This window comes from Eulemur rufifrons, chromosome 9, assembly GCF_041146395.1.
Source record: "Eulemur rufifrons isolate Redbay chromosome 9, OSU_ERuf_1, whole genome shotgun sequence".
NCBI classification, from domain to species: domain Eukaryota; kingdom Metazoa; phylum Chordata; class Mammalia; order Primates; family Lemuridae; genus Eulemur; species Eulemur rufifrons.
Window position 1 is genome coordinate 39,789,233 of NC_090991.1, and position 13,958 is coordinate 39,803,190.

Consider the following 13,958-nt stretch of genomic DNA (forward strand, 5'->3'; position numbering starts at 1 on the left):
CTTAGCATCTGGTTCTAAAAAGACCCTATTCCAGGAGCCACCAGCCCCAGAAGGCTAGGAGGGGACCCAAGGGGCATAGAGTACAAAGGAGGGGGGCATTAAACTGTCTGGAATGTCTACACGGGACGGAAATAAGGCCAGTGCAGACACTCCCTAGATCTGAGGAGCTGCCTTCCCAAGAGGGGAAAGAGTGAAAGAGACCTTTGAGAGCATCTATTCCAACCCCCCTCATCTCATAGGCCAGGAAACCGAGCTTCTTAGAGAGGCTGCTGTGCAGAAGACCCCACCACCTAAGCAGCAGCAAAACGGGGATCCAAACCCAGGTGTCCTGACTCCCAGCGCAGGCAGCTTCCCTCTGCACACAAACCTGTGTAGCCTGCCGCCAACTCGGGCATGCCGTGTGCTCAGTGCAAGCCAGCCCCGAGTAACCGGCCCTCTGGAGAGGAGAGACTCCTCCACCAGCACCCAGGCCCTCAGGATCTCCCCTGCCAGGCTGGGGAGTCAGCAATTTCCTTACATGTCTAATTATCTCCTCCGTCCCTTGGAGAATGGGGAAAGGCCAGGCGGGCAGTTTGGAAGGAGGTGGGGCGTAGCATTTCACACTCTCAGCCCATGACTCGATGGCCCCTCCCCACCAGGGACAGTTTCCCATGATCTATTTCTGTGCTCTTATGTGACTAGTGAGGCCAATTTAGGCTCAACAGGTTCTACCACAATTCAGACTATTTCCACATGTGCAAGCTGGTCTGACTCTCACCTAGCAATTTGCACAACTCCTCACGTAAATGCAAGTGAACACGCATCACACAGTGGGTAGGAGCAAGGGCTCTGGGGTAAGAGAACGCTAGGGCTTCAGGCAGGCACGCCACTCACGAGGGCAAGGCACCAGGTCCCTCCCTGTGCTCCGTGCAGGCATCTGTAAAATGCAGGTAAGAAGAGCACCTACCTCCCAGAATTGCTAGGCGCACGAGAACGCACGCAGAGGAGCTTGGCACATGGCCTGGGAGGATGTCAGGAGGTGCTAGTCAGGGCTGTTATTAATGGCTCCTGACACTTTTTTGTGTCCTGGACTCCTCTGGCAATCTAGTGAAGCCTATGGACCACTTCTCCGAATGTTTCTAAAGTGCATAAGATAAAATACTTAGAATCACTAAGTATTTTAAGTGGGGCCAACTTACAGACCACCTGGATTCTAAGGATGCCAGGCTCACAATGAAGCCTTAGCTCTCATTTCAGACTCTCCAGAAGGTCACTGTGTGGTCCTGACACAAACAAAACCCTTCCTGGGGGCCACACCACACAGGCAGAGTGGCCAGCGCTGGGTGCCAGTGCTGGAGGGGGAACCTCTGGGAGAGGCCTCCTCTCGACTCCAGCACTTCCAGGCTGTCTCACACTATCTCCAAGAAGGGCCACTGTGTCCTCTGCGGCTCAGGCCACAGCAGTGGGATCCCTTCTGTCCCTCAAAAACATTACTTAGCACAGATGAGCACGAGTTTTGGTCCCTGCTCTTGGGGCCCCCAGCTCCACACAGTCTGAAATTCTTCCCCAGTCTCTAATCTCACCGTGCCCTGCTGCAGGCGATACCTCTCTCCCCAGATACCTCTCTCCCCAGTATGATTCCACGCTCTCCTAGGGTGAGGATTTGGGAGGCCCTAAGCCCCATTTCCTGCAAGGCAGAAGCAAGTGAAACTGACCTCAGAGACCCTTAGAATGTCAGCGAAGGAAGGGCATGGAGATTAGCAAGTCAACTACCCCAGCTGTCAGAGGAGGAAGTGAGGCCAGAGAGGGACGAGACTTGTCCAAGGTCACCTGGAAAGGAGGTGGAAGACCCAGTGCTTAATCCTGGCTCTTCTGGCTGTCTCTGGCCCCCACTAATAAACAGAAGGGAAAACACTGAGGGCTGGTCCCAAACTTAGAGACAGAACAAGGAGCCAAACTCTACATTAAGGACCCAGGGATCTAGACAAGAGCACCTGGTTGGCCCCCAGAACACCAGAGCCCAGGAATGCAGGAGGGAAGGGGACTGAGTGGAGAGAACCCCCGGAAACCTTGAAGCAGACTGTGACTCTGAAGGACCTTAAGCTCAGGGAACGCTGAGCCCTAGTGGAAGGCACAAAGCATGCGTCACTGGTGAAGATGGAGTTAGCGGCTGATCTTGGGATGCCTTCTGGAGAAGTGGACTCACATCTACACCCCGGCCATTTCCAGGAAATGCTTGGGCACAAAGCTAGAGGCAATTAAAAGGCACACTAACCATTCGAAGTCTGCAGCTGTTGCAGGGACCGTTTGCCCCACACCTGGGGTGGAATGGCAGGGGCCCCCAGGGCAGATCTGCCTCCACTCCCCAAACACAACCCAGCCCTGAGTGTCCATCAGGGCGCCCTGCCCACCTGGCCACTTGCCATAATCCCCCACCCCGCTGGGGTTTTCACACCTGCTCCCTGATGTCTCAAAACATCCTCTCTCCAGACTGACGGGCTGCTGGGAGTTGGATTTGCCTCTAACTGGGGCGACAGCCTCCCTCCCTCTGCATAGGCCCTTCTCCCAGGAGTCCCAAGGCCCAGTGGGGCCTTCCAGGGATGCTGATGACATCCGCTGGCAGGCTGCTGGTCCCATGACCCCAGTCCGCAGAGCCCTTAGGCTGTCCATCAAGCACGGTCTACGCACATCAGAATCACCTGAGAAACAAGTGAAAGTGGCTGGTGCCTGGGCTGCCCTACGGAACCTGAACCTTTCGGGGGAAGGGGGGGAAAAAAAAAAATGCCTGGCCTGGGAATCTGCACTTTAATCATTCCCTTGGCAATTCTGCTGCAATTGAAAGTTTGAGAACCACTGCCTCACAGTGTCCCCAGGCTGCCTGCACTCACTGCTGCAGCCAACCTGACAGCTGTTACAGCTGTGCCTGTGGACACAGTTAATCTGATTTCCTGCCTGGCAGCTGTGTGGCAGGGAAGGGACAGCTGAGGGTCTCAAAACCAAGAAGAGGGGATGAGGTAGGAGGGGATGGGGCAGGAGAGGTTGTCCGTAGTGGGGGGGTGGGTGTTCAACTTTGTTCCTGGGCCCTCTTCTCCCCATGGGCTGAAATCCCCGTAGAGAGGGAGAACATTGACCAAGTGGTCCCAAGTATTTATAGAAAACAAGGCCTCCTCTCAGAATCCCTAGGAGCTCCCCAAGGCCAGAATTGTCCCTATTCTCTAAGAACACAAACTTTGGAGGCACACGGATAGGCCCACCACGTGAGGTTGTGTAGGTTGTACACTGCATGTGGGCACCCAGCTGGAGGGGAGAGTTGGAGCTGAAATCTAGCCTCCCTTCCAATTACTAAACCACGCACAGTGGCATGAGGATGTATGCACCCAGAAGGAGGGTCACCTTTTAAAACTTTGCACAAACAAAGTGGATTAGCAATGGCCCTACACAGAGACCTGAGTTCAAATCCCAGCTCTCACTTACCCTGTGACCTTAGGCAAGTTCCTTAACCTCTCTGACACTTCTCAGCTGTAAACTATGGCTACTAATACCTTCCTAAAAGAGATAATAAGGCAAAAAAAGAACCTGATACCCTTGTCACTGAGTGCATTATAATATCAGGTCCACTCCCACACCTGAATCTCACCCTTCCTACCTTCCTGGCACCCCTACACCCACACACCTACACAAACAGCCAAGCTCGGAACGGTCTTACGAGCAGGAGTAAGAATATCCAGGGAAATCCCCAATGCCAAACCTGAACACCATGGCACTTCCCAACATCCACTACATTCCTTCCTGGCGCGAGCAGGATTCACACCCTCCCTCAGTGGGAAATGGAGGCTCCTCTTCCATGCCTTCCCATAAAGTCTTGCACACTGCCCAGGCATTGGCTCTACCCAGTACAGGACGGAGGGGATCCAGGGCTCACAGAAGGGAGGCAGCGAATTCCCCAGTTCTGTGTCCATGGGAATCTCATACCAGAATTCAAAGTCCCCAGCTTAAATGATGGTGGTGCCCACTGTGCGCTGGGCTGTGGTGGGGCAGCCAGGCGGAGACCCCATCCATCAGGGAAGACCTCCGACGGCCACTAGCGGAAGCTGAGATGTGTCCCCCTCCTCAAGCAGGAACAGCAGGGAGTGCCCTTATCCTTCATGGGCTCAGCTGGCTAAGGCTCTGGCTCACCCACTGGGTGACTCACTATAGCTGTCCCTACTTACCCAGAGGTCCAAACCTCAGAATAGAGCCCAGGAATCTTGCCAGCAGTCCTGGACCCCAGCCCCCCATGCAACATTCATTCATCCATGTGCCAGGCACTGTGCTAGGTCCTGGGCAATCACAGCAAACAAGACAGCCCAGACAGCAGAGACTGCCCCCTAAAACTGGGTTCCAAAGACTTGCTACTGGAGGCGGCAGGTAGGCACGCACCATCCTAGAAAGCCCCTTTCTCCAACCCCTTGGGCTAGGGAGGCCTGCAAGACACATTGCCCAAGAAAGCATCCCTGGACACCTGCTTTTTCAGCCACCAGCTTTCATATCCTGTCTGGAGACGGATCAAGAGATGGGGAGAGGGGGTGGGGAGGAAAACACCAGGCTGCCTGGGCCCTCATGGCCGTGTTTATCTGGGGTGGATTTTTTTTTAACCCAAAGGTTAAAGTGTTTCTATTTGAAACATCTATTTACATTCCAGAGTCCAAAAAAAAAAACAAGGCAGCCGAGCTCCAGGCCTATATCTGTCCCCAGCCGCGTCACAGACACGGCATCAGAGCTGCGCAGGGGGAACATTCTTAGCCCTCTCCCCGAGCCGCTGAGGTGACTCACGCCTCCCTCCTGCCAGCATGGACCAAGCCACCGCTCAGAAGGCCAGGCAGTGGGGGGTGGAGGATGGAGGTGGGGAGACAGGGATCTGGAGAGAGGGGCTGGGGTCCATGCGGGGACCGGCAGGCTTAGGGAAGGGGTACGGCAGCAGGGGTCCCAGCTTACAATGTTTCTGGAGTTTAATGTGAAAGGAGGTAAGTGAACAAGCTGAGGAGGAAACTTCAGGCCAACTGCTGGCTGCTGCTATAGGCAAGGGACAGTGGGGACGGGGCAGGATGGGTAGACTGATATGCCAAACAGGGTACAGTTGCCCTAAGCAGATGCTCTACACAGCCATTCCTTCGCTTCCCAAAACACCACCTTGAGTCCCAGAAGCTATGGGCTAGGGGCCGGCAGGCAGGGTCTTTAGCTAGAACTGCAGACTCAACTAGACCAGGGCAAGGACCACCCTCTATGTTTACACCCCATCCCAGGAGCCTGGGAGATAACCTGCAGGCTGGTCCCCAGGGTTATGTCCCCACCTCAGGGGACTGCATGAGTACCCTCCAGGGCTGGTCTCCAAGGCTGTGCCCCTACACTAGAACACTGCATGGGCATCCCTGCCCAGGCAGATGACAGGCCACGTTCCAAGGATTTCCCAAATCTTCCCAAAACATTCGACCTCTGACATATCCAAGTCCCACTGCAGCCTTATCCCTGGACAGCTCAGAGCCAAATCACGGTACCTATAAAGGCACACAGTTCCTCCACCTTCCAGTTGGAAGTTTGGGGCACACACCCATGTATCCAGAAGCCAGGGCTCCCCATACGCCATACACACACACACACACACACACACACACACTCTCCAGTGCCAAGCCACTGCCAGGAGGGGCCAATCGGGCACGAGTCCAGCAGGCCCCTCCCTGGAGGAAGCATCTTGTGGTGCCGGCCTGGTGGGAAGGCTGTGCCAGAAAAGCCTGATGCTGCCAACAGGTTCCTGGGAGTAAGGGAAGGAGTGGCCCAGCTCTGGGGGACCCCACCCCCAAGCAAGGAACAAAAAAGTCCTTGCTGAGAAAGTGGCAAGATTAGGGGATTCTCAAGCCCATCGGAGCCAGAGTAACACCTCTTCATCCTCAGGGGGTGGGAATGAACCAAGGCCTGGGGAGGGGAGAGATGGTGGGGCCAGGGGCTGAGGCAGCCGAGCCCCTCAACATCCCAGCTGCCAGCCTCGGCCTAACTAGACCACAAGGGCATCGAGCCTCCTCCCCAAGTGTCTAATTCTCAGGAGTCCTGACTGGGGACTTGTGGAAGTCACTGCACTCAACCCTCTGCCCCCAAGAAACCAAGCCAGAGGAGCTGGGGTAACCACTATGCTTGTAGACACCCAGCTACACCCTCTTCCCCTACCCAAACCGGGGGAGCAGGCAGCGTGGAGGCAGGTCACTGACCCACTTCCTCCCCTCTGACCACAGTGCCAACTAGGCCAGGATCCTCCAGTAACCCCCAGCCCCCAGCAGTTAGCGCAGACCCCGCCGGGTACCACAGGGCCTGGAAGAGATGCGATGGAGTGCAGCTGGGAGGCGTGGGGCAGGGCAGGCTCTGAGCAAGGAGCGCAGGGGCATCAGGCAGGGAAGCCCACCTCTGTCCGAGCAGGGCTCCCCCAACCTCGCATATTCTCAAAAAAGCTCTCAAGAAAGATCTGAGCAGGACTCTATCTGCGCAAGGCTCGGAGCCAGATGCTCAGCCCCAGGGACAAAGATGCCCAACGGCAGAGGGCAGGCGGGGACACGGAGGCACTTACCTGCCACAGGGATGCTGTGCAGAGGAGTCCGCGGCAGGATTTCCAAGGATGGTTCCCGGCCTGACATCCCATCTGCTGAGAAACAGGATTCTGTCTCATAGATGGTCTGCAGCATCTCCACGAGCCCCTGAGCCTTGGGCACCAGCAGCATGCCAGGGAGGGGCCGCCCGAGGCGGGGCGCCGACCAAAGGGAAGGTGGTCGGTGGAGCCCGCACTGCTCAGGGGCTCCCTCAGGCCACTGCCGCTGGGACCCGCACTGTGGGGAGGCGCCTCATCCGGCAGGGCTGGGCGCTCCTGGCGGCGGGAGAGGCAGGAGGCGCTGGAGCTGCAGGCCTAGCTCTCCTCGAGAGGGGCGTCCGGCTACCCGCCTGTCCTTGGTTCCTGGAGCTGGGGTATGGCTAAGCACTCGGGACAGGAAGAGGAGCTCAGCGGGCAGGCGGGCTCTCTGCGTTCCCTCCCAGCCCTGGGTGACAGCTCTGGGCCCCGCTCCCTGCTCCTCCTTCCCGAATGAGCCGCCGGCAGCTGGCAGGAGACAGAAATAGCAGTTGGGGGAGGGCCCTGTCTATAAATAGGTGGAGCATGCTCAGGGAGCCGCAGGCGGCTGCCAGGAGGCCCCATGGGGGGGAGGCGTGTTCTACCCCAGGAGGAAGCGCCAGGCAAGGGGGATGGGAAAGGGGAGGGCCTGCACTCAGGGCCAAGGCCACAGAGCTGGGTGGCCAGAGGCTGGGCTTGGGAAAGGCACAGGCCAGGGTACCAATGCATCTGGGAGCGGCTCCGGCTGCTACTCTTAGCAAGCAAGCAAGGGGCTGGAAACTAAAACCAGACCGATCCTCTGTCGTCCCTCTTGCCATCCAGAGCAGGTAAAGGACTCTGAAGGGTCTGGGAGAGGGTGGCAGACATGGCCACCTGGGCTAACCTTGCACCTTTCCTGAAGTCCTTCTAACAGCCCCTTGGGGTTTGCTTAACTTCTGCGCTCCCGCAGAGTTGGGAGGTGTCTCCCCACGCCCTCACCCAGCAGGGAGACCCCTAAACAGCAGCTAAATGGCAGCTCCCTCCCGCCCACTCTGGGGTGTTGCCTCCAGAGGCTGCTCAGCTTCTTTCCAGGGGGCAGGGAGACTTCCTGTGCAGGCCTGGCTCCAGCCCTGGGAAGGGGACCAGACAGCACCTGCCCGTTCTCAGAGCACAGGTAGCTCTTTCCCTGGCTATGTGCCAAGTGCAATACTAAGAGCATCACATACATCACCTCATTTATTCTGCATGATGACCTCAAGAGATGGGTACAGATGGGGAAACCGAGGCACAGAGATGAAATCACTTGCCCTAGGTCATATAGCTGCTTACATGGTAGCACTGGGACGTCTGAGGCTCAAGTCTGAGCTCCAACCACCACATTTCACTGCCTTCCATGCAAGGGCATACACGAAGCTGCCCCAGGGTTTCCAGGGTTTCCGTTAACAGGTACAATAAGCCCCAGTGCCCAAGTAGGAACAGACTGGAGGTTGGAGTCCCTCCAAGAAGAGTAGAGAGTCTACCAGCATCCAGCCCTTCCCGGCCAGGCTCAGGCCTGGCAGAGCAGCCCCTGCTCCCTGGGCCCTAGGGCCAGTGCACCATGAGGGCTGGTGCCACTCACCTGCCCTGCCCACCGCAGGTCTGCCCCTGCTTCTCAAGCTGTGCCTCCCACTGCCACAGAGATCCCACTTGGCCCCTTGACCTCACTGGAGCCTTTTAATAGCCTGGTTATTCCTGGGTCTGCATCCCCCTCCGCCTTCCTGATGTCACAGTTGCTATTTTAGAGCCCCCTCCTGGCCCCTCCTTGCCCCCTACTCCAGGCATGGAGCCAGGGACACCTGTCCTCTCTCTGGACTGGATGACCTCACCCTCCTGTCGGGTGCCCGGGAGGAACTGGCCAACCAAGGACACGGTGGCTGCAGCTCATGGAGCCCAGTTTCCCAGCCAGCTTCTGCCAGCCAGGGATGGCAAAGGGGTCTCCTGCCCTCAGGTGGGGAGTGGCAGGAGCACACCTATAGGGGAGGTGGCAGAGACAGGCTTTCCTGGGCCCTGGAGTGGCAAGATGTATATGTTGCCAGGAGATGCCCAGTGGTGGTCCAGGAACAAAACGGGGGTCCGGGGCCACAGCTTCTCAGTCAGGGCAGACTCTAGAAAAGAGGCAATGGAGCAGTGCTCTCCCAGGGGACTGGTGCTGGTGGACAACTAAGGGTAGGTCTGGGGACCTCGTTCACCACTCTTTCCTGCAACCTGGTCCTGGCCAGCCAGGCCCTCTCAGGAGGAAGGTGAGGCAAGGGCCTATCGGTGGGGTGATGGGCAGCACACTCAAGGGAGCCCAGACGCTGGGAGCAGCAGCCCCTCCCAGCCAGGACTCCACCCACCCACGCTGGGAGCAACCTGAAGGGCTGGCTGGCCCTGTCCTGGCTCTCTGTCTGCCCCCAGGCACAGGTGAGCGTGGCAGGAGAAGAGGAAGTCATCAGTTACCACGACTTTGACTTAAAAGCAGGGTCCCAGAACCTGGAGCAGCCAGATGCCTGCAGACAGAGCCTCCCTGCTTAGGGAAGATCGGCGCACCCAGGAGACGGGCACCCAGAGGAAGCCAGAGCAGGCACTTAGGGCCATTACGGCTTCCAGGAAGTGAGGAGCGAAGCATCAGACACAGCCAGACAATCCTCAGTGCCACTCCCAGAACCCTCCAAAGGCATAAGACAGGAGGCCTGGGGTGCAGACAAGTGTCTTTTTTTTTTTTCTGAGATTCAAGTGATGTAACAAAATCTTCCTAACATCTAACCTCAGTCCTTCCTGCTGTAGCCCCTCTCCTTGCAGTTCATTTCTCTTCTTCATCCCCTCTCACCCAGGGCTCTCAAGCATCATCCCGCAAACCCTACAGAGCAGCCACTAAGCATGAAGCACATGAATCCCATCCAGAGCCAACTGTCCTCACCAGACCACAGTGACTCTGTCCCCTCCCTCAGAGGCTGCAGTCTGAATCTAGAGGAGGCGGGGAGCCCAATGCTGGCTCCTTGAGCTCTTCCAGGCTCCTATTTCCTGGGTCCGAAAGGCCGGGATGGGGTCCCGACCGAAAGGAAGAAGGCAAGGTCTGCTTGTGCATAGTAAGAAGCCAAGGCTGGCCCAGGAGCACCCCGGGTGGAGTGTGAGCTGCCAGACATCAGGCCTGCCTGCCCTCCAATCCTTTCCTGCCTTTTAAGCCCAGTCGTGCTGGAGCCTGTCGGCATGGCCTGGGAGCTACCATGTGCCAGGTCCCAGGCCAGGTGCTGGCTGAACCCTCTCATTTGAAACCAAATCCAGGAAAAAGGTGAACACCTACTCTGGCATCTTCCGCTTCCCCTCAGGGTTGACCCTGCCTCCTGCGCTGTCCCAGTCTAAGCCTCCAACCAGCGTGGAATGATGGAGCAGGGACAAGGAGGGGAGTGGACGCCCATCTGCAGTGAGCACAGAGGTGTGCCGGGGCATCTAGTGGAGAAGGGAGGCCAGGAGGCCACTTCTCAGCCCCCTGCCAGCACTCACCCACTTTCTCCATGCCTGCCTTCCCCGGGGGCTTAGAGGCAGAGCCCGAGGCTGGGAGGCAGGACACCCAGGTTCCAAGCTCCACCCCACGCCCATGCCCCAGTTTCTCTGGTCACCCAGAAAGGAGGGGGCAGCTGCCCTCCCTCCTGGGAAAGGGAAGGAGAGAAAGTGCAGAGGGTTCTGGGAGGTGCTGGGCAGGTAGGTGTTGTCATGAGGCTTGTCTCCCTCCCACGCTGGGGATAAGAAAGCTGGTCGCCTCTTCCAGGGCCCTGCCGCCACCCAGACTGGCTTGCAGGGCGGGCCTCGCTCTTGCCCTCTCCTCTGGGCAAGGGCACAGAGGACAGGGTATGACCACAGCAGGCCTGGGACCCGGGTCCCAGGTCCCAGGGCAGCTCCTACAATCTGGTAGGGCCAAGCCTAGGCCGGGGCAGATTCTGTCAGTCTTTCAACCCCATGTCCTGAAGAGAACATGCAGAGACAATCAGTTCCAGAAAAGAAAGCAAGCCTCCATTCCCTAGCCCCCTTTTGCCTAGAGAGAAGGCAGAGACCAGCGAATGGCCCCCTCAGGGAAGCAGGCAGCCCATCGGTGGCCTCTGCCATACTTCCAGAACTGCAAAAGAGGTAAGTAAGGTCAAATGCTGGCGTTCAGCCCGACCCAGAGGTGCGTGGATGGGCTCCCACTCCCGCGGTGGTGGGCCCCAGAAGGAAACCGCTCAAAGTCTCCATCTGTTGCCCCTCACCGGAAATACTCTCTCTCACTAACTCGTTCACTGTGAGGGCAGGGATAGACCATCTCGTATTTTCTTCTGTTCCCCCACAGGCCGAGCTTGTTGGTGACACTCAGCAAGGACTTGCCAAACAGAAAAGCTCCTACGCTGAGAGGAACTAGAGGGAACGGCAGAAAACTGTCCGCCCCTTACCCAGCCCTGCTGTCCTGTGCCTAGGGACAGGGGAGCAAGTGTTCCGGGAAGCAGGGAGAGGGCTGGAGGTGCTCAGGGGCTGGGGCAGGCCCCGGGGACTAACCATTCCCCTCATTCCCAGCTCTGTCCCCTGCTCCGCGGCCCCATACCTTTCTTTCTTAGGGCTCTCTGCGGACTGTCCACAGGGAAGTGGATGCCCACGTGCTCTGGCTACAATTCGTGGTTTCATTTTACTTCCGCGGAGCCCCAGGGCACATGGTTTCCAGGCTTCTGCCAGGTGCTGGGCACCCACAGCCCCAGCCCAGATGCCGGCCTGAGCTCTGGGAATAGCAGATGCTGGGTGCCTCAAAGAGGAAGAGCTGGGTGGCGGCTGGCCGTCTCCCTGGCCCAGGGCAGCTGGAGCCCCACATCTGGAAGAGCCAGTCCCAGAACCCCAGGAACATTCTCTGGGAAGGGCCTCAGAGGGATGCCCCCAACCAGTGACCCCAGCTCTGAAGTGTCTCAACAGCCCTAATCCCTGGCCCCCTCCTTCACTCCCCCTGCCCTCCCCAACACATGGAAGACAGCATCTCCCCCTGCTGGGGGGAGCTGGAAAGCCAGCCAGGAGGCATGGCCAATGCCACAGGCCCACTCAGGAAGCCCATCCAGGCCAGGGCTCAGCAGCTGCTCCCAAGCTGCCTGCCGCCTGTGCCGCTGGGCACCTCCAGCTCCCGCCACACTCCTGCCAGCTCCAGCACAAGTAGCTGCACATGGAACTCGGACCAACAGTGTCTGGAAAGGCAACCCAGTAACTTCATTTAGCCTGAGTTGATTATTATAACCTTTCACTGCAAGGGAAAGAATCCCAAAGCTAGGAAATGTCCTTCCCAAGCTGCCAACAGATGCCCCTGGGCAGCTTCTGTTCGCTTGTCCAAGAGTTAGACCCCAGTCCCATGGCTGGAGATGGCTCTGAGACAGGTCAGTGCTGTGGCTCAGAGGAAAGGCGCAGCTGGCACTCCTGCCGGGCACAACCGAGCACGCTGGGGCAGTGCCCAGCTGAGATGCACAAGGGACAGATGAACACCCACCAGGCCTCTTCCTCCCTTTGCCAACCCAGCCTCAGAGGAGGAATCAGGAAGACAGAGCTGGACAGCCCACCTGGCCCAGCCCCTACGGGTTGAACGAAGGCAGGGGCAGAGGCAGGAGGATCTGAGGGGAACCACAACCCCACAGGAGGGACGATGGGGAATGGAATTGGGGGTGGGAGGGAGGTGGTGGCTGGACTTCCCCGATGCTGCTTCTGTACCACCCTGCAAATGGGTTTTCATCCTAGGCCCTAGTTTCCCTATCTCTAAAAGGAGGAGAGATGTCCCTCCACCCCTAAGGATGTGGGGGACATGATGGGGCACAGAGAGTTAAAGTTGAGCAAGATGGACTGTGAACATTTAAGACTGTGCAGAAGGAGACAGCCAAGGAGAGAGGCAGTCATGACTCTGACCACGGTGTCCCAGGACCCTCCGGGAAACTCCTGAGGGTCCAGCTCAGGCCACTTGGCCATATCCTCATGGGCACATGTCCAGATCCACCCATACATGAAGCTGCCTGGAGTCCCACCCATAGACTATTTCTGACAGCACTGGGCAGGGTCCTAGGAGCACAGGAAAATAGGAAATCTCAGAGAAAAAGACCCCAAATTAGGGATCAACCATGTCTAGGGCCCAAGAGGAAGAGGGGTAGCCCACCTGGACTCCAAAGAGAGCCAAGACTCTGCTACAAACACGTCACCCCACTCCCACCCAATGCCACATACCCAAACACAGAGGCTAAGTCTCAGGGCTCTGCAAACCTCCACAAAGAAAAAAGTATGGAACACAGAGAAACATTCCACCAAGGAAAGAAGCCACCACCACAAAAAGGAAGCTGGGCATTCAGCTACGGTAAGGAAATGTTTCCAACATCATCCCAGACTGGCCAGAGAGGTTCGGGGACACACATTTCCCCACTCAGGCCTGCCTGTCTTGGCTAACAGGGCAGGGTGGAGCTGGAACCGAAGGCCCCCAAGTTGAGAGGACAAGTGTGGGGGCAGAGTTGGACCCACGCCCTCCCAGGGCCAGGCTGGACCATCAGTTCCCAGGTCTGCCTCAGGGTTTGCCTGTCCTTTTCTTGCAACACTTCTCCACTCCTGATCCCTTGTTCCCCTACAGCTCAAAAACTGAAGGTCAGCTGGCCTGGACTGCGAACCCACATGGCCCATTGCATCCAACGCTACCCCAGGGTGCTCTTCTCCAACCTCCCAGCTCTTACCCGACTCGTTAGGAGAGTTCATGCCGGCTCTGGGCCCGCAGGAAGCTGGCGTTGGGGGCTGGGACGGGAGGGGGTGGAGCTGCGGTGATGTCAAGAGAGACAGACGATAACAGACAGACGGACGGGACGGGTGCCCGGGGCCGCCGTGCCTCTAATGCCCATCCGAGGCCATCCTTCGGGGCGAGGCAGTCAGGCACTCAGAACGGCTTCCCTGGGGAGAGACGGAGCAGGGTTAGAGGCCCCTAACTCAGGAATCTGAGAGTTACGGAGACCTTGGAGCTTGTCAGTTTATACCTGGAGAAGAGAGGGAGGGAAGCCTGCCCAGGGGCACAGAGAAAATCAGCAGATCTTGATCAGACCCTGGTTTCTTCTCTTACTAATTGATGAGGCTTCTAGTGCCCAAGGCATAGGAAACGGCTATGGTGGCCACACCCATAGACTCCTTTTCAGACAAGTGTCCACTCTCAGGCGTGGAGACCTCAGAGACGCCCAAAGGTGCCTGGCATGGGACTAGGTGTGCTCCAAAGGAGAAAGTGCAGGGAGGCTTCTGACCTCTATCCATGGCAGTGAGGAGGTGTTGGACTGATCTAGACTCCCTGGCAGCAGCCTAAGCTGGGACTCCCAGGGGGAAAGTCATCTTCTCCCCACTT

General features: G+C 57.7%; 1 protein-coding gene across 6 annotated transcripts in view; it reads right to left on the bottom strand.

The window, feature by feature from the left end:
* HDAC5 (histone deacetylase 5) overlaps nucleotides 1-13,389 on the bottom strand; it is a 28,332-nt gene extending 14,943 nt beyond the window's left edge. For 2 of the 6 annotated variants that reach the window (XM_069482683.1, XM_069482681.1), the window contains exons 1-2: nucleotides 13,309-13,389; nucleotides 6,572-6,643 (exon numbers count right to left, since the gene is read on the bottom strand). In XM_069482683.1, the coding sequence (XP_069338784.1) occupies nucleotides 6,572-6,643; nucleotides 13,309-13,330 (94 nt within the window). In that variant the 5' untranslated portion in view covers nucleotides 13,331-13,389. Of the gene's footprint in view, nucleotides 1-6,571; nucleotides 7,053-13,308 lie in introns of those variants that run through there. The other 4 variants (XM_069482682.1, XM_069482680.1, XM_069482679.1 and 1 more) reach the window with 2 other exon arrangements.
* Nucleotides 13,390-13,958: the final 569 nt, after the last annotated feature.